A 21,189-nucleotide genomic window follows, 5' to 3' on the forward strand; every position below is an offset into this window, starting at 1 on the left:
ATATTAACTAGGAACTAACATGCAATTAAGAAGTTTATTTTATGTTTGGAGCCTGTAATTTTGGTTGCACAGAATGCTATTCGCAGTCATAGAAAAGAGGATCCTGGTCTCATCTCATCAGAAACTTCTTTAATGGCTTTGAGATCAAGACTCCAGAACTATGCACATTTATATGGAAATAAGTCCCCTAAAATTCTTACTTTTGAATAGAAAAATATATTATTATCCAGTGTGAGTGTGCGCAAGAGCCTAGGATGAGGTTAACATATTGCACCAACCCAAAAAGGGGCTGCTTGTTTGTGACTTAGTATGTTGTATGAACCCAACCAGTATGATTTGTAAATCATACTTATTACCTAGCATGTGGCATAAATTTGGCTAGCACTAGTTTATATAATTAACCATGGTTCAGCAAACAGTGGTTTAATATTTTGTGTGAATACAACTTTTCCTCTGTATTCCAAATACTTCACATGCCATTTGGCATCAACTGAAAACTGCACCAAAGTTCTTTGGACTGATAATTTCTGCTCAGAAAACAGTATATAATATTTCAAAAAGAAAATACTATGTAAAATTCATGAATCGAAAATATTCTTTATTGAAGAAATAACCTTGGGGAAGGAATTGCAAGAGCAGCCCAATAAGAATGGGCATACTCAGTTGACACAAAATACTCACAGAGCAGAAGAAAAGAATGGGAAACCAGTGCATGGAGTGAAAAGGAAAGGAACATATGAACATAGCATGAATGGCTGGTTAGCACTCTGAACTGGCGTTCTGGGTTCACAAATTACACTAAGACATGGTTTATTTTATACATAAATATGTATTAAACAAGCCACAATTAGCTGACATCACACATTATACTGACTCATAAACTTTATTGGGCAAAGTAAGACATGTACTTCAACTTCCACTACAGTATGCAATCCCAAACAATTATCCAGCCCCTGTTTGAAAATCTCTGGTGAGAGTGAATCTACCACCATTCTAGGCAGATTGATCTGCAGCTTAACAACTGTTACCATCAGCAAATTCTTCCTATTATTCAGCCTGAAGATCCTTTTTTTAGTTTTAACGTGTTGGACCTTGTCCTGCTCTTGGTTTCAACAGAGAACAGATCTGATCCCTCTTGCATGTGACAACCTTTTAGATATTTGTAGACTGCTATCATATCTCCCTTTAGTATTATATTTTGCAAGTTAAACATGCCCAGCTTTGTAAATCATTTCTCAAAGGGCTTGGTTTCCCAGACCACTTGTCATTCTGGTGGCTCTCCAGCTCACCTGCTCCAACTTCTCCACATCTGTTTTAAAGTCTGATGATCAGAACTGAACATACAGCTCCAACCAGCACAAAGTACAATCAAAGTATTATCTCCTGTGATCTGAACTCAGCGCTTTTATTAATGCATAAGAAGACTGAATTGGCTTTTTTAGCTGCTGCTTCAAGCCGCTTGCTCAAATTCTGTAGATGATGAATTAGTACTCCTAAATACTTTTGACATGCACTGCTGCCAAGCCAGGAATAATGGATAATACTGCACATTATTTTTTCTATATGGATGCAGGAACATCCACTTCTCACACTCAGACATCATCTTGTTGGACTTGGCTCAGTATTAAAGCATGTTGAGGCTATTTGGATGGTTGCTGAGATTAAGGTACATGACATCCAAAACATTAGCTTGATTTGCTCACCCAATCCAATCCAATCCAACCAAATCACATTGTGATTTAGTATAATGCAAAGAATCCAGCATATACTAATGATGTCTTCTTGGAAATTTCATTTGTAGCCGTATTATAAATAAAAGCTAGTACAATTTTTATCTGGAAATGCAAACATAAAAAATGGCTTTGCAGATGCTCTATCTTCCAGGTTACACCTTTTATATCTAAAAATAAAAACTGTTCCTACTTAATTCAACTGACGTCAAAGAAGTTGGATCATATTCCATGCAGAGAACATTAGAAGACTTAAAAACAGGCTATACCTTTTCCATCTTACATATTTAAATATGCAACCTTGAATATCCCTTAGACCTGCATTCAATTATTCATCACCATACTTTATATTAATGGTAATAGACCCCAAATCCCTCAGATAATCTGGATATAAGTCTCCTTGCTCCTGAAAGATCCTGCTATTTTTAGTTTCCAAGAAGAGCATCTCAGAAACGTCTTAAGTAATATCAGGAATATAAAATGTAGTTCACATACTGAGTTGGGATTAAGGATGTTAAATGTCATAGCATTAAAACAATTTCTTCTTAATGCAAGCACCATGTCCCTGGCAACTTGAGCACATTAGATTAAGGATGGCAGGTCTCAAATTTCTTTCTTCCCTGTTGAGATTTCCACTTAAATATAAGACTACATTCATATATTACACTGAATCATCATTAGTGTGTTGTGCAAACCTAGTCAACTGTGATTTATTCAATAAACCACAGTTGAGCAAAACCTGTCTTAGCATGGTATGTTAAGTCTCCCTCTGTGTATTGACTTAATTAGCATGGGTGCCATGCAACTTGGTCTAAATAATGTAGTTCTTGTTGATAAATGATGTCTGGAGCCAATGGGGTGTTTCTCTTTTTTTGGAATTCATTATATTCCTGGCATTATTTCTTTAGGGCTCTTTAAGTATGTCAGAACCTAATATGACTGTTGTAGAATAATAATGCATCCAATGTGTTTGTTTTTAAAAACTGATTCACGTACACTTTAAAATATAAATAGATACCAAGTGCTTCTGTAGTTTTGTATGTAACATTGCCGTCCCATGCAGGATTCTCTAGGCCAGACTGTTGTTGCTGTTATTTTTAATATGACTGTCTAGCTGATTTCTCTTCTGTTTTTCACCAGCCATGGCAACTTAATCTATGGGACAGTATGGAAACCATTTAAACAGATGAAAATTATGTTTTAAAAAAAGAAAGCATTTACAAAACTTTTCTTCCTCCCACAAGTTTTAGGAGAGAGATTATTGTAACTAATACTATTCTGTATTTGTTAAAACCCAATTTGCATGCCTGAAGGCTTTTTCTGTCTCTACCAAGCAGTTTAATGGTACAGACACAGCTCTAAAATCAGCCTTTTTTTCTTTCCCCCCACTTTTTTCTAATCAATTTGCCTAAATTAGAAAGGATATACTGTAGATACATTCATAGTAATCATAATCAAAAACAGCTACGTACACTACCAGTTCTGAAACTTATCTTCCTAAGGATTCGTCTACAATACATTGAATTACAGAACTCATTGAAGTTAGCCTTCCCCAACTAGGCATTCTCTAGATCTCAGACCTCCCAGTCAGTATGGTCACTGGAAGGGTAGTCTGGTTTGCAAAGGCTGGGTTAAGGATGAAGGCAAGTTTTAGACTGGTATTCTACATAGTTCCTCTATTTTCTTTTAATGTGTAAAAATCCATATGTAATCATATATAACAGGCTGGCAACGAAAGAACTACCTGTGCTAGTGAAGGCAGAGAAACCCTACCCATGTGTTTTCTCAATCTAATTATGAGGCAGAGTAGAACAGAAATAACCTGTATCAGTGACAAGTTCTATTTTTTATTTTTATTCATAAAAATATTACTTTACTTTGCTCTTTGATCTGAACAATGTAGAAAGCAAGGAAAACTAACCCCAATAACAAGTACTCTTGCCTACATTTTAACAGATGTTTGTCATAAACATAATTTAATTCTCTTCAGTAATAGAAACACCATACAGCACTTGAGATTATAGCAGGAAGGCAAAACCAGTGTATACACAGAGGGCCAGCTCTTTGGGAGACATCATGTGCGCGTATAATTGCTAAGTAAACACTATAATATTCCACTCCTCTCCGAATGCAACTCCCTCTCTTATCAGGCCAGATTCCCCCCCCCCTTTTTTTGTTGTTTGATCAAGTGGACAAAAGAACAATCATAAATGATTTCTCATCCATCTACTGCTCGAGCAGCTGCAATGTTTTCTCAGCGAGAATAAGAACCTACTCTCACAGCTCTGACTTAGAGTATCAGTAGTACCACGCACGTAGTGTTGGCGTTGACCCAACCTGCCTATGTGGACAATATGGGTTTGCCAACATAGCCCAGCCTAAAGAAATGGACTAATAATAATAGTGTTACAATAAGTGCAATGAATACTACAGATTTTAAAGTAGTGCAATGGTAGGAATAGCTGCTTTAAGCACAGGTGAAACTTTGGGATTAAGCATCCATCCTTCTCTTCTACCTCCCTTTGCCCCTTCTGACTATGACTTCTAATTTATAATTAAAATATGATCAGGAAAATTACCTTTATCAAAGATAGCTAAAATGACTGATATGTCTGTTTTGCTGAAACGAATAATGAATTCCACGAGGAACAGCCAAGGAATCGCTAAGCTCCAGAGTGTAGGTGGCCTAGTTGCTAAATTACCATTATTGGTTATCTTTCCCTGAGTCTTTGGAGGAGTGGTTGAAGGAATGTTGGCTGCTATTGCCTCTGGAGGTTTTAATTTTATGTTTTTAGTTAACAGGTAACCATGCAGTCCTATGATTTATGCTGATTTTTTCCTTAGGTAATTTTATTGATGCTATTGTTGTGAGCCCAGCGTCTGGTAAAATGGGTGGCACACAAATAACATAAATAAGTTTGCTGAAGAAATGTTTTCAATAACAGGAGAAGGACTTCACAGAAAAAAAAGGCACAAATGAGCAGAAGAAGCCCTCAGGAGTGGGGGCTGGGCCAGATTAAAGCCAACTGATGCCCTAAGCACAGCCCAACGATGCTGCCTCTTGGCCCTTCCATTGCTTAGCTGACAAGACATTAAGACTTAATAAGTGCTGAAAACTAAAGTGGAGGGTAGGAGTGAAAGTGTTAAGAGCATGACAGCCTGGGGGGCAAAACTGGTGCCCCCCTTCCCTTGGTGCCCTAAGCACTGTGTTTATTTTGCTTAATGGTTAATGTAGGCTGAGTAAGGGAAAAAGAAAACAAAACCAGTGTGGGTAGAACAGCACAGTGCTGTCCCTGGCAATTTATTTATTTATTTATTTATTAATTACTAATTGATTATTGGTTTTACCTGTTTAATGCCCCTGGCAGTATCTTGTACCTAGATGTTGATAAGATCATACTTTTGGAAAATAGGGCATTCCTAGAAGATTTGTGACAGTTGGTAAGTGTACCCTAACGGCAATTGGTTTCCATAGCTTGTTTTGTGTTAGGTTAACCTGGCATGTTGTTTATCCAAATCCAGATTAACATCTCATGGTTGAACAAACAGCCTTTTCGGAAAACAAGGAGTACAAAAATGGGGGTAAACAGAACCACTCCTGGGTGATGAATTGGCTATTGCATTTCCTTTTTCCAAGCCCAAGCACAGGAGGCTGTGTTCTGAAAACAAGGAACTGGCCTTCCCTCCTCCCCACAAACATGGTATTGCTAAAGAATGCAAAGTCTGTGGAGGTACCTCCCAAAATGGGGGTGGGTAAAGGAATCATGGCTGACTGGGTTGCCGGGGCATTCCTTAATTATAATTAAGCTATGCTTAATGTGTTATGCATATGTTTTGGAAGTTTGAGTCTAACTATGAGGGAGTTCATGATGTTCACCTGCGGCTTATTGAATAAGCCACATCTAGCTTACTTCAGACAGCATCAAACCATGAACTATGATATATAAAGCAGAACTGATAAACCACAATTTCTGATTCACCTGTTGAACAAAGCTAAACCTTATAGCTTAGTGTGATATGTGACTCCAACGATTTGTTGTTGTTCAGTCGTTAAGTCGTGTCCGACTCTTCGTGACCCCATGAACCATATTGCGCCAGGCCTTCCTGTCCTTCACTGCCTCCCTGAGTTTGCTCAGTTTCATGCTCATTGCTTCAGTGATGCTATCTAACCATCTCATCCTCTGCCATCCTCTTCTCCTTTTGCCTTCAATCTTTCCCAGCATCAGGGTCTTTTCCAAAGACTCCTCTCTTCGCATTAGGTGACCAAAGTATCTGAGCTTGAGCTTCATTATCAGTCCTTCCAATGAGCAATCAGGGTTGATTTCCTTTAAGATTGACTGGTTTGACCTCCTAGCAGTCCAGGGGACTCTTAAGAGTCTTCTCCAGCACCACAGTTCAAAGGCATCAATTCTTCGGCGCTCAGCCTTCTTTATGGTCCAGGACTCCAACGATAGTCATGCACCAATAAATATGACTAAGTGTAAAAACAGGAATGAGATTTGTTAAAAGTAAACACTGTCCTTGGTTAAATGAGTAAAAAAATGGCAGAAATAAGAACTCTTCTAAGGGGCAGTATCAGGAAGTGATAAAGGTTCAGAGTCTTGATACTGCTAATGCCAACCTCAAAATATTGTGTTTCTTACTGTCTGCAATAAAGTGGCTGTTGCTGTTCCATAAAAATACTACTGCAATTACAGAAATGTTATTTGAGAGTATTAATGGCTTTTAGACTTCATCATCTATTTATAATTCCACTAAATAAATAAATAAATAAATAAATAAAGTATCGTAAAATATTGTAGAGAGCAAAGAGAAAGTGCAGGGAAATGTTTATTGACACTTGAATAAGCACCATCTAGCCTGCAAACTCTCCCTTCCATCTTCATCTTTTAGCTGGATGGCCACTTTTATCAAATAAGTCATGGAACAGGTGTACAAAACTCAGGCGCCTTACCTTCTGAAGAAAAAGTATAAGCTTTTTTGTCTCTGTATCCCAGCTACAAGTGGAGAGGATTGGGATTTGCTTATCATAGTTGCTGTGGGCTTCTGACAAATACAGAATATTATCAGAACTAGTCTGATAGCATAATCTGGTTGTCTTACAAGGCCAGTTAAAATCTGTGAATCTCATGCAGAAAGAGGAAAACTATCTCCTATCAAAAGAAGCACAAAACCATACAATGGGTTCTGAACTTCTGAATCTTCTCTCCAGATTTTCTAGTCTTTAATCAGCTAATAGCATAAAATAATAGTTGGATTTACTTACTTCTTTTTACAGTAGTCTTTTTTTCTCTATCCATCCATACATGTGTATGTGTTTCTGAATGTGTTTATTTATAGGGAATTACAAACAAAAGCATAAAAATTTAAAAGCAAAACATTTTGGTTTCCATCTTCTTCAACTGGGCTCAGCCTGGATGATCGTCCTCTGCTAACAAATCTCCCTCTGGGAATATTCCATCTATACTGTTCTGTAATTCCCACATTGACTCCAACTTCTTTTTTATTCACATTAGATTGACGAAAGACAGCAGAAGCCAAAATATTTTGCTTTTAAACATTCATATTTGTTTCATTAGTCATTCTGAAAAAGCTATGTTTTTACTTAACTATTTTCTTCTCAGATCCAGATGTACCATGTTTCCAGTACTTTTTGATGCCTTAAACATTCCTTGTATGCTTTGAAAATTCGACATACAGACATTTCAAACGTTTATTGATTCTGTAAGACTCACACATAAAATTATTGCTAGGTGCTGTGTATTGTTTTGTGTATTACTGCATTTAAAAATCAGTACCTAGTTTCTTTGATGGCATGGATGAACTGTTAGGTGATTACATTCTCAAAATACTGCTAGGGGAAGATGTTTATTAACCTTTAAAACACAAGTTCAGCTTCCTGCATCAGAACAGGCTGCTGTGCAGATTTGGATTATAAAATGTGGACAACAGTTGAGTTAGATTTCTGTTTGCTATATATATGTTTGCATGAACTTTATCAGTTGCACTAACTCTTGGATCCTGTTCAAACTCTTGACTTTTAAAACCAGTTATGATTTGTAGCTGCTCTTGACTTTTAAAGCCCTTTATCAGTTCTGGCCAATGTGCCTGAATGACTGCTTACCTTGACACTTAGATCCTCAGCAGAGGCCCTTCGTATCTCCACTGGCACCTGAGATATGGTGGACCGCAATCAGGGAAGGTTTTTTTTTTTTAAAGTAAGGAACTCTGAGTTTGACATGTTCTTTGCTGTATTCACTCTGATGTTTTTCATGGCTTTTTTGTTAAAAACTTCCCAAACTTTTCAACCTTTTAACTCAGACTTCCCCTACTCAGGACAGGTGACGTCCATTGTCCTCAGCCAGATCTGCAGAGGATGATTTAACTCACATTTGAAATGGACCAAGCTGTTTTAGCTTTTCTTAAAGTAGATACTGCTTTCTTACTGCTGCTTTTACTCTTAGCTTATAATTTTCAATATTTTATTGTAAATTGATCTCATGGCTGTGTTCACACTACTGTGGTGTAGTAGTTAAAATGTTGGACAGGTCCTAGGGAGACCCAGGATCTAGTCTACCTTCAGCCATGGAAGTTCACTGGGTGAGTTTGGGCCAGACACTCTCTCTGCCTACCTAACTTCACAGGGTTGTTGTTGTGAGAAGAAATGGAAGGAGGGAGTGCCATAAATTTCTGAACAAGCAGGATGTAAATCAATCACATATTAAGTCAAAACCACTGTTTTACTTATTTTATAATTTTATGATATTTTACTATTTTATTATCTTACAATCATAATAAACTTTAACTAAATCAAAACCAGCCAAGTCACATTCTAATTCAGTATGGTTTGTGACTCAATCAGTGTGGTTAGGAAACCATAGTTTAAGACAGGGCTTAGTACTAATCCATGATTAAGTTATTGCTTAGCATGTTGGGTGAACACAGCCAATGTATCCGAATGATAAATAAAACCTGATGTTCTTAAGGGGATATGCGAATTGTTATTGCATCCACTGTGCACTGCCGGTCTCCCGTCAGAGACAAGACCAAAGGGGTCAAAAACAACGAGGAGGCCACATTCCTATGGAGTTAGTCTGGCTGTTCGGGTATTTCCCACAGATCCTCGTTGTTTCATCACTTGAATGGCAGGTTGCTGCTGCTCCCGGAAATGAACGCCCTGTGCGGACTTCGTACCCTGGAACACAACCGAGCCTCCTCGCTTCGCGAGCGCGCGAAGAGAAACTGCTCCAAAGAAAAGATCGCCGTTTTTGGTAACCAAAGGCCTCGGACAAAAGCAAGCAATTACTGAGCGGCCCACCTCTACCAAATTCTCTACCTTCCTCGCCGTGCGATTGGCGGCTGCGCTTTTAAGAGCAAACAACGACGTCTGTGTTTAATGCAGCACTTCCGTTTTAGTTCCCTCCGCCTTGAAACTAGCAGGTTAAGGAGTCGTTTAAGTTGCTGCTGCCACCGCTGCCGATCCTCCTCCTCCTCCTCGAGGCCCACTTCTGGAGCCCTGACGTGAGTGGGAGGAGAGACCAGACCAGGGCTTTTGTGAAATACACCATTTTTAAAAAAATCCCACCACTACTGCCAGAGTTGAGCTCTCAAACCCTTCCCCACTCCCCGGCCCAACCCCACCGCCCGAGGAAATAGGTGGGTAATATCTGCTGGCTTTAAAAAGGAGGGGTGGGAGAGTAGCTGCTGCTACCGCCGCCCTCTTCTCTGGCTTCGTCTAAAATGGGGATTGCCTCGAGGAGGCCCTCGTTTGCTGTTTGCCTGGCGCGGGGAACGGTGTGCGCCGCGATGCACGCGCGCGCGCCAGTCTTGGAAGCAGCTGGCGCGGGGTGGTGATGGTGATGAAAGTGGAAAGTAGCCCGAAGGGAAAATACGCTGCCGTGACATGATGATAGTCACGTCCTTCTCTTCAGAGCTGCTGTTCTACTATCCCCTAACCTCGTCTTTTTCATGTAATGTTTTTCCTTTAACTGGGGCTGATTTTAGGCCCTGGCTCCTTGTTGCTTTTTCAGCTTTCCCCTGCTGACTTCGCGCCGCACCCAACCGCCTTCTGTTTCCTTCCCCATCCGGTCCTTGCTAGTGGCTTCCTGGGGAGGTAAATGCAAAATGGGAAACGGAGCCGATCGAGGCTTAGAGCATGCAGGCGTACTAAAAACCAAGCATCTCCCCCCCCCCCCATTCCTTCCAGCTTGTAGAGGGGGTAGCTGAAGCCCCACCTACTAAAGCCTTCACGAGATTCCTTTCTCTTATTTTAGAAGCATTGCATCTCCAAAGTGACTATGAGCCAAGTACATGAGCAGGGCCAGTTCTGGTTGGTAATTGAATGGAAGACCTCCAGGGAATCCTGAAGCTTAGTTTAGACTGAGAAGTTGAGGGAACATCCTAGAAGATGCCGTTGGAAAACTACTGTTTTTGAAGTCACTGGGAGTGAAATTTCACTTGAAGGGCCCCCAGACTTTTCAGCTCACTGTCATTGCTTTAGGAAGGATAGTTGGTAGAGGTGAAAGAAGGATTGGTATGCTCTCCCCTTTGTTCTGAGCACTGAAGAATAACAAGGCTCTGCTTGCAGGATAGATTGATCTGTGAAGTAGCCAACTGCATTTTAGCCTAGCATGGTGTGTAAATGGAGCCAAGGTGGTGAGTTCATGTTTATCTCGCAAACCCTGAGAATAGAGTTAATTGAGTTTGCTGGGGTAAGCAGATCCTGCAAACACAGTATTATGTGGGTGTCTCTCTTTGTTATAGCAGAGAAAATGAAAGTTAATTATGTGCTCATATATGTAATATTTTGTCATTTTGCAAGATCATAACATGTTCTCACAGTTCCAGTTGTGGCTATCAGACTGAAAACATTTAAGTCTTCTGATGTATATTTTGAAATAAAATTAAGGATTTAGGACACTGTTTAGACTAACGTACAGTATCATGCATTTTTGTGGGTCAAATGAAAATGCATTTGAGCTGTAAAAGCTTATAATAAAATTGGGTAATCTGAGGCGTGCCCCAGATCTCTCTCTGCTGCAGTGACCATCTCTTTGAAAACTTTGAAAGAAATCCTTAAATAAGAACTGCAACAAAATAAAGCTGAGAAGCTTAAATGTTTTTACATATTCTGAGGGAGACCCTACCTGGGTTTTGCACAGCTGCTTATGCATGTCTATTCAGAAATAACACCCATTGAATCCATAAGCAGTAGCATTGCAGCCCTAACATACAAAAGCAGCTGTTGTGTGGCAGAAAAGAGAAGAACAAAACACAAAAATGAGCCACGTTCCAAGATTTCTCTGAAGCTAAGAGCAAGAAAGAAGAATAGGGGTCTAAGTCTGATCCTCCCTCCGCCAGTTGGGGATGAGAACTGAGGTTGTAAAATCAAATGAGCCTTTTCTCCTACAGGGAGAGATTGCTTGAGGAAAGCAGCCAGTTCCGAGGGGGGAGAGAGAGCAGAGTAGGATTTAGGTGGTCCTAAGCAATCTTGCCTTTTAAAGGAGACCAGTGAATTCCCAGGAAAGGAGGAGTTCCCAGGAAAGGAGGAGTCGGGGAAATGGTGTGAGCCACTCTCATTTCTGCTGCAGCCAGGCGTTTCAGTGGTGGAGAAAGGGGAGGAGAAAAGGGTGGTGGCAAGGCACAGTTTTTGACCCTCCTCTTTCATTGATGAAATTTAAATCCTTATGGTTTTTACCTTGAAGACAGTTTATCTGAGTCATTCATTTCTGAGGATAGATCTAGGAGGAGAACAATCAGGGAACAATCAGGGATAAAATCCTGATGAAAGTCATTTGATGGTCTTTTTTTAGGGGTGGGTGGCTAGGACATTTCTGATTAGGGCTTTTATTGTTTTCTGAAAGAGTATTCTGTTGGCGATATATAAATGTTGAATAGCAGTGCGGGAAGTATCTGTTACTTCAGGAGAGAAGTCAGTTAAAAGAAAAAAGGCTCTTATTTTTCTGAGCTTTTGTTGTTATATTCTGAAGGAGGTGGTGTCTTAATTTTTCTATATTTATACCAGAAAAGTATTTATTTTCATAAAGATCCAAAATGTCATCATTTGCAAAAGGTAAGTGTAAGCACGCTAATTTCTGAAGTCCCAGGAGCTGCATGATGTTTGTGGCTATGTGTTTTTCTAAACAGAGCTGTGCTGTGCTTCACAGGCGGCTGCAGAGGCACGATGGTCGTGGTCGGAGGCTGTTTAAAAAGGGCATCAGTTGGATTAAGTCAACAATTCTCTTCTTGTTTTGAGGGTTGCTTAGGTGGTAGCAAAGCACTGCCAGTCTCTACGATCTTTGTGTATTTGTGTGTGTGTGTGTGAGAGAGAGAGACACCCTCGCATTTGTGTGTCTGTGTGTGGAAAGCTTGTGAGTAGGATTCCTTTTCTTTCTCCAAATGTTAAAAAAAAGACTAAAACTAGACTGAGGTGGTTGGAGCTGCTGGCTCTGGCTCTGGCAAATTAAAGAAGGGTCTGTACTGAGTTGCTTATCAGCTGGCCTCTCCATTAACATATTGGTGACATAAACGGTTATTAAAGCTCCATTTCTCCTGGGTATTTTATGGCTGTGCGTGTCTGTATACGTGGTTTGAAAATCCCATATTGTGAAATTGCCCATAAGCAAACATTTTAGCTTGATGACTGATGCATTGCTGTGACAAGGAAATGATTTAATACTGTGCTTATTCTTTTACTGAAATAATCTCCTCTCCTATATTATGCCTCAAACCAAATATATGAAGCCTTTAGTACTAGAAAGGAAAGTGTGTAAAATATTTAAAGTAAGTAATACATAGAAAAACCAGGTAATAATTTAGTTCTGAGTACTGTCTATCCTAGTAGAGTGTGAATATACCTGGTGGGTTATAGATGGAGAATAATCCTTAAAGCGACTGAGCAAAAAGCTAAGCACAGAAATGACTGACCCTTAAAATAGACTGCCTGAAAGTGATCTAACCAGCTCTGCACAGCAAAACAAAAACAAACAAACCCCCCAAAATGAATGAATGTTCTTTTAATATCTGGTGTTGCTATTTTTTAAGCCCAATACTGGAGGAGGCCATTTTGTATAAAAATGGATTTCATTATGTTTTCTGAAAGTGTCTGTTTTATAACACCGCATGCCTTACTTAGAAGATAGTCTTGGAGTTTAAAGTATTACCATTATATATTTGCATATTTGCAAATGTCTTTTTTTATGTCAGCCTTTTATAATAGTTTCCAGCTGACTGATAATGTCTAGCACTAGGCATAGAAAGTGGTATGTTTACAGTTCTGCTTTTTGATATTGATTGAAGTTGTTCCATGCTCCTAGTTTAAATTTGATTGTTTCAGATGTCCTTAGGGCATGACAAAATTTATTTTTCAAAATATTTTTTCTTAAAAGTAGGTCTTGTAGAATACACAGAATGCCATGTGATTGCTTTAAAAAAGCTAAAATGTAGAGTATGCTGGTGCTGTACTTATCCATTGTAGAATGGGCAAAACAAACATGATTTTTAAAGAGCAATATATGTTATTTTCCTTTCAAATGAATACCCAATGTTATACTGTATAGAGTATATATTTAACTAGGTTGCTTGAAACTGTGTTTTCACTTACTGAGAATAAACTCAAAGAACTTAATTCTGAATAAATGTCAATGGAGGTGCTGTAAAATGGAAGCTTTGACTGTTATATATGTGCATTTTACCATAATTTTTCAGCTGATTAGCCATGCTAAAACTGGTTCCTAGACACAGATATCACTTATAATAAGATGCATAGTTACATGGATATACAGTTATGGATATTATTACATAACTGTATTCTGAGAGTCATACATTTCTGCACAGTCTGTTCCCATTGAAATCAGGCTTAAAGCTCTGTTGAAATACATTTTTGCCCTTCCTCATATTTACATGTTGTTTCCTATTTTGCCCTGGGACTGTAATTTTTATTTCAGTTACTATAAGTACAAATTACTTCAGGAGTTTCTGGCAAGTAATTGAATGGTAAGCTTCACTGTGTGTAGAGGAACTACTTTAATATTCACTAAGGCACAGAATTATTGTTCAGGTAAAAAAACAAACTATGAATTTGTCTCCTGTAATAAACCACATAATCAGTATTAATGCTAAGATTTGAAATATCTCCTTGGAGATAGAACCTGTGCTAAGATATTTAAAACACTGATAGGGTGTGGTTAAGATCAGTTTGCATAAAATAATAGATACAGCTAGGGACTTACAAAGTTGACATGCCATGCAAACTTGTTAAGAAACAGGCCCTTCCAAATTAAATATAATCTGTTTTGGATTGTAGAAAAATAAGAACAGAATATCCTGTTTATTTTAATAAGCTAGAATAAAGCATATGTTTAATTCATCCACTGAAATAAATAGGAATAAAAATGCTTCAGTTTGGATAGACTGTACCCAGTTGTTTTAAATTTTCACTGCTGAATTATATTAACTGATTGTCTATAGGTATTACTCCCTTAAACAGATAAGGGATTTTCCAAAATCCTATAAAATGAGGTGATAAATTTGGAGTATATTTATTTATTTATTTATTTAAGTGTATTGGCCACCCAACTCCAGTGGTCCCTTATTATTAATATTTATGATACCAAAAGGGAAAGATACCATATCTTTCCTTTCTTGCATGTCATGTTTAAATGGCCATGCACAATGGATCACGTTCATGTCAATTTTATTGACAGACAACAACTTTCTTCTTGTGTAGTTTTATTTTATGGTGGCAGGACATTTTTAGAGTTGCATTTTCGTTTTAGCTGGGGCAAACAACTGTTCTTAGTTGGTGTTATTTCTTCTCAGTGTTTTTAAAAAGACACCTGTTCAGTATGGATTGTTTTCTTAGTAGAACAGTTTTAAAAATATTTTAGTGACTTTTCTCTATCTAGCCTTTCAGTGCTTACTCATGGGTCAAGTGAATTCCCATTCTCATGAGTTAAGTATTTAATAGGTTTGGGGAACCTATTGCCCACCCAGTATTTCAGAAATACAATTCCAGGTGCCTTCTTCATTCATAAAGCCAACTGGTGCTATGGGGAATTCAAGCAAAGTAGGACACAGGTTCTCTCTTGTATCTTAACATTCCGCAAGTCCCTTAAGACCTGGCTATGTGATCAGGCCTGGGGCTTCCCAGGGGAGTGGGAAGATTTTACGATGGCTCCCTTATTAATTTTATCCCCTCCTATTTTGTGTTTTTACAGTTTTTTATGTGTAATTTTTTTATGTGTTTATTCTTTTTAATTGTTGTACACCGTCCAGAGACACCTTATGTGAGATGGGTGGCTATATAAATATGATAAATAAATATAAGGGAGATAGAATTCATCAGTATGACTTGGAGGTTCAGTTTCTGTTGTGTGTATGAATGAAACAGAAAAATACATGGTTGAACATATATAAACATTTAATAGGTATTACTATTCAAACTAGTTAAACTGGTTCAGTATTATAGTCCTATGGCGATCCCATCATTTTTTTCTCATTAAAGATACCCAACTTGAGTTATAGATAAGCAGCTCCATAGCCACTTAGTAGAATATATAACCAATCATGGATTTGAACACACTTGACTCAGGATTATACCGTGTGTGTGTATATCATACTACACTTTCAAGTTGTTATATTGATTCAGATAAGTTGTAATATAATGTACTGTAGTCAGTATTATTAATTTTCTGGAAAACTTTGAATTGGAAAGTATTTCTCTTTGCTAAATGTCTACCAAATCAAGTCAATTAACTCTAGTATATGATTGTTCTGTGAAACAAGAGTTGCCTTGGGAAATGTATTTTTTATATTTCTCCTAACATTCATAGATTATTTATGTTGTAAGAGAGATTAAGTATTAGTAATTCCTAATATAAGTTTAAATTTTAGTGGGCAAAATGTAACAAGGCACTTTTCTGTACTATCTAGCATTTTTAGTGGGGGGTGGATAGATTTTTGTTTTCTTTTTAAAGCATTTAAATTTATGCAATGTCTTACATGCTTTTTCATTTTGTTATTGCGAAATTAAAGGGTGCTTCTCTTTTGCCACCAAATTTTGGTATTCAACTTTAGGATACATCGTGGTTGTGAAAAGGGGTTTAGCGCACTACAGATTTCCATCCCTTTACTAAGCTAAAAGCCAGCAAATCACATTATCACTTAGCAAATCTAGAGCACTGTAATTAGGTTAAAACTAAAAAGTGTTGTCTGTGTGAAATAATTTTATTTGTTTATATAAATTGAATAAACAGATAAATCTAAAATACTTAGAGCCAGTACATATGCTGGATTTTTTTTCCAGATGCATGCATTTAGGTTTGTGGGTTTAAGTGTTTAGGTAGTGACTGTGAAAAGGTTATGATCCACATGTTTCTATTATTAACAGGAAAATGGCGGAATAGAAGGGGTCATGCTATACAGAAATAGTGTTGAACATCTTTCAGAAATACATAATCCAGTTATAATTTCTAATAAACTGCTAAAGCAAATTCTGTAGATGTATGGTAGAATTTCTGAGTCCATGTGCTGTAGGTTATAACTATATATTTAAAATGGATTTAAAATCCCTGAGATGGCAGAGGCAGGTGTATTCATGCCACTAACTCTGCCTGCCCAAGAGAACCTGGATCTTTCAAGAACAAAAGCCCACATGCTATATGTTTTAAGTAAAAACAAAAATAAAGGAAAAAGGATAGCACTAGCCACCTAATTATGCGTAAAGTAGCTCATTGGATCCCCACTTCAGATTCGTTCTTTTTTAAACTAGGAAGAATTATATATCTTTTGCATTTATTTAAATAGACAACTATTATCAAAGGTGCATAACATATACTGTAAATACAGCCGTCATTCTTGCCGTGTTCCTTACATCTCTTCTAAATATATACATTTGTGTTTTCTCATCCTTGGGCATCCTTCAGTCTCAGTCAAATTCTGTACCTTTGGCATGGTTAGATGTGTTCTTCTAGCCACTTACTTAATTTTAATACATTTGAATAAAATTTACAGCAGTGATAGAGAACTTGATGTGAATACCAAGGACAAGTAATCTCTTGCCGTCCAGATGGACCAGATTTCAGCTCCCATCTGTCCCAACCAGCATGACTAATGGCAAAGGATTTTAGCAGTTGTAGCCCAACTTCAGGGGGCTACATATTTAGTCCAACTTCAGGTTGTCTATCGCTGGCCTGAACAAACAACTCTAAAGTGAGACTAGGCATATGCTTTCCTTTTCTCTCTCACCACCACACTCCCCCACCCTGCCTATGTCATGTGTTGTAATTCAATCCCTTCCTTCCTGGCCCACTTCAAATCACCATAGAATCAGAAGCATCAGCCCATGCTATGTCCTTCCTAACAAGCTAGGACTATAAACCAGACTGATTAGCACAGTACTACGTGTATGAACCTGTTTCAGTTTCCTTCTCCTACAAGTGTGAATGTAAACAAAAGTTTGTCTCATGCAGCATTTACAAATATACAGTTGTGTTTAGAAGGAAAGCAAGGTTCAAAAAAGGACTTTGAGAAAGGCAGAGTTTCATAGTAAGTAGTCTCTTTGTTCAGAATGTGCATCAGGAAATAAAGATCGCTCAGCACTTGAATGGGGTGCAGCATATTGGCAAGACGCTTGAAAGCATTAGGAAAGGTGTTATTATTTTGTTTTAATTAGGAAGTCAAGATGGTGTAACACTCTCTTTGTACCGGTATTGTGTGCCTGTTTTCATTGAGGAAAAGAATGGCACTAAAAGCACAAAAATGTCTTGAACATTTGTTTGGAGCCATTCTGTTGTGATTCCCAATTGACTCCATTGGAAAGCAATACCTTCAGAGCCTCAGGTGTGCCATGAGCTGGAAACAGAGGAAGCAGATGGAATGTGGGATCTCTGAAAGGGACAAAAATCTTTTTATTTCTTTGTTTTACGATTTTAATATTATTTCAAAATTCATAGATTATATTATCAATTATTGGGTGTGTGTGGAAAATAGTTCTTCAAGAAGGAATGTCTAATCCTTGTTTCTTCCTTTTGTTTTATTCACAGGAGCTTGTTACTAAATATAGGGATGGTAGGAGATTTCTTGCCTTGTTTATTTGCACCTGAGCTGCAAACAGTGTTACCAGCTGGGTTTAACCATCTTGTGAAGCCAGGATATTTTTTTTAAAAAATCCGTATTTTGTTGAGTATAATGTTAACTTTTGCGACAGATGTGATGAAGCAAGCCTTTCTTCCCAGATCTGTGCAAACTTTTTTACTTGCCTGCTTCTCTATGTTTGTTAATCATATCAGGCAATGTGGGGGCCATCATTTTAGTGTTACATTGGAAATGAGATGTGCAATTGGCAAAAGCAGGAGGGAAGGCAGTTGAAACAAACCTTGTTCTGATAATTTTATCAGGCAGTTGTAACTTCCAGGGTTATTTTTGTGGGAATGGGGCATAAGTCTATTCTGTGGTGTGGTTACTAAGATGGAAAGCCTGCTCTACAGTGGTTCTTTAGTCTTCAAACTACTTACAATGAAATTAAAACACATTAAAGACTTCATTAGCTAAAACAAAGCTAAATGTATTCACTGACAATCTGCAATTGAATTTAAATATTCTTTCTCTAAATTGGGACTGATTTACATAATATACTTTATAGATGTTTCCCTAACAATTTTCAAGTACTGTTTCCAAACCCATGTAATATTAATTAATATACTCATTGTAAACCTGAATTTACCTATATCGGCCTTCCCCAGCCTGGTAGCCAGCAGGGTTGTTCAATGCCCATAATGTCTAGCCATCTTGAGAGTGGAAATCCAACAAATCTGGAGAGTACCGTCTTCGGGAAGGATTCTATCTTTATAACGAGTACATGGCTCATTAATATGTGTCATATGCATTTGATGCAGTTAAATTATTAATCAGTTGTATTTTTGTAATCTGAAAACAATCTGACCATTCCAGCCCTGATTTTTATTAAGTTTCAGTAGTTGGAAGTATGATTGGTTTTAATAACTGGTTTAAATGATAAAAACGCTCTAAATGGAGGTCTTGCATAGCATTTATTATTCTTAGCTTATGTAGTGTTAACTATGGCATATACAGAGTTACATACAGTACATTTGGAAAGTATTCAGACCCCCTTCACTTTTTTCAATTTTGTCATGTTGCAGCCTGATACTACAATTATTCAAGTGTTGTTGTAAAGGGTCTGAATACTTATGCCAATGTGATATTTCAGTTTTTCCTTTTTAATAAATTTACAGACATTTCTAAAATTCTGTTTTCACTTTGTTTTATGGGGTACTGAGTGTAGATTAATGAGGAAAAAAATGAATTTGAACGATTGTAGTATCAGTCTGCAACATAACAAAATTGAAAAAAGTGAAGGGGGAAATACTTTCCGAATGCACTGTATAAAGAAATAATAAAATGCCTTTTGTTTGTAAAGATTCACTTGTTGAATGAAAGTGGTACTTTGATAATAAGAGACTATACCTACATGTTATATGAGTGGAGCTTTTGTGACATAGAATTTTTTGCTTGGTTATTTCTGTATTCTTTATGCATCTCCATTTGCTCTAGATGGTCCATCAAACCTCTGGAGCAGATTTGGGAGATAGGAAAAGATGACTTTGTTCCATTAGTGTAAGTTCTTTTTCAGCAGACAAGACCCATTGGCTATAAACCATGGTCTTGTTTACATTACCATTATCAGTCAGTTTCTAAGTCTGTTTAACCTGGATATGTGCCAGTTAAAGAAACCTAGGAATTTATAATTGTTTGAAGGGACAGAGGATTTTTAGTACAGAATGTTAGGTATCCTTCTGAGATACTACCAATATTTTAGTCCTTTTAATAAAGCCACACAATGTTAGGTTGATATTAGTATTGTAGAAGGAGTCTGATAGTGCCTTTTTAGGCTAATAAATTTTAGTCCCTTCAGATGCTATCATCAAATGCAGTGGAGTATGATGAAGTAAGCTGCAGGTCATGAAAGCTTATGTCTTGTAATCAAATTTGTTAGCCTGAAAAGGTGCCATCACACCCCTCCTAATTGTTGGATACCATAGACTAACAGCCTCTTCCTACAGTGTTTAGTATTGTAAGTATTTCTTGCAAGAAATTATTCTTGCTTAGGTCAGATACAGTGGAAGATCAGTGTGCTTCACATTTATACAAAATTCATAGTTCTTGTCTTGTTTTCTGTTACACACATACCAGGCTTCATGTTTCTTTATAAACAGCAGTCCACTCATGTTCCTTTGATAACTCTTTCTGATGTCCCTTCTCTTCTTTCCTAGTGCCAATAGTAGATTCAGCTTAAACATTACAAAACCTGTTTATAATGCTGATTATGTTATGTGTATGCCTGGGTCTAAAACATAGCAAAAGAAAAGTGACATAATTAGGCAGTATGCAGGCAAACTGGGAACTGCCTATTGAGGAAAAAACTTCTTCAGTAGGAATATCATTTTTTTCCCCTAGACATATATATATGGTCCTGTATCTTTACGTAGAAGCTTTCTGATTTTTTCCCCATTATTCCTGCTTGCATCGAGGACATAAAGTTCAGAATTGTATCCTTTCATTCTGCAATAGTAGATATATTGTGGTATTCTGCTGACCTGCAAGACAGAACTGTACATTTTAGTAGGAAGATGGCTAATACAAGCTTTACAGAAGAACTGGAATTGGAAAATCTTATATGTGTTCTAATATAAGGAACGTTGCTAAGCAAGTTAAAACTATTTACACATAACATAAAAATGCTTTAGGCCATTATTGCAAAACCTGAAAATGCCCTTGTAAGGAACTGAAATGGTTTTAAAATGAAAAGCAAACCTTGTGTGTAGAAACAATCACTTCTCTTTGTGGATAATTATGTACTTCACTCTGAGTTTCTTTTTATTGCAAAATAATGTTGAGTGAATCAAAATCACATTTATATGCGGCACTCTAGTTTTTCTAGAGTTTTCAACCAAAATTAACCATGTTTTTTCTAAGTCTACCACTAATTTAAATGATTTTGCATTAATCTGCTGATTCATTTTTTAAGAAGACTCAGTCTGGTATAAAGAAAGCTAGAAAAGCAAAACACAGTGCTTCATTAAAAAATAAGCATAGGAAGAAAAAAAATAATGTGTTCATTGAGAACCTTCCAGATCTGGAAAACAGTACAGTTTATACATATGTCATAAGTACTGATAGTCTTGCACAATGTATGTGCATATAATCAGTTAATTAATATTGTATTGTGTTCTGAGCTGTTCTGTGAGTTGTGAATTATCTGTAATAATAGTAAATTGTAGGCTTTGCAAATGTTGCACATACTACAATACGTGTGTTTTACAACAGTGTGACTAGAATAGGTAAGATAATAAGATAAATCACTACTGTGATTTTATATTGTTGCTTCTGGGATGACGCCTGCTTATTGTCCTGTTAGCTTTGAGACGCCATCTCTCAGTGC

At 37.4% G+C, this 21,189-nt stretch overlaps 1 protein-coding gene and 1 long non-coding RNA gene across 5 annotated transcripts in view; one reads left to right on the forward strand and one right to left on the reverse strand.

Moving 5' to 3' along the window:
* Nucleotides 1-3,296: 3,296 nt before the first annotated feature.
* On the reverse strand, nucleotides 3,297-9,122 carry LOC148216977 (uncharacterized). Its single transcript, XR_015794848.1, has 3 exons — nucleotides 9,067-9,122; nucleotides 7,855-8,972; nucleotides 3,297-6,204 (listed from the first exon to the last, which is right to left on the reverse strand). It is a non-coding gene; the product is annotated as an uncharacterized LOC148216977 (long non-coding RNA).
* UGP2 (UDP-glucose pyrophosphorylase 2) overlaps nucleotides 8,978-21,189 on the forward strand; it is a 36,342-nt gene continuing 24,130 nt past the window's right edge. The window contains exon 1 of one of the 4 annotated variants that reach the window (XM_025171500.2): nucleotides 8,978-9,001. Coding sequence is in view for 1 of the 4 variants with exons in the window: in XM_007435753.4 (XP_007435815.1) it covers nucleotides 11,784-11,802 (19 nt within the window). In the remaining 3 variants the exon portion in view is untranslated. Of the gene's footprint in view, nucleotides 9,002-9,063; nucleotides 9,387-11,347; nucleotides 11,803-21,189 lie in introns of those variants that run through there. The other 3 variants (XM_088134072.1, XM_007435754.4, XM_007435753.4) reach the window with 3 other exon arrangements.

Source organism: Python bivittatus, unplaced genomic scaffold, assembly GCF_059951505.1.
Source record: "Python bivittatus isolate LINGU-HERP-01145 unplaced genomic scaffold, Pbiv_v1 ctg000020_np1212, whole genome shotgun sequence".
Taxonomy (NCBI): Eukaryota; Metazoa; Chordata; class Lepidosauria; order Squamata; family Pythonidae; genus Python; species Python bivittatus.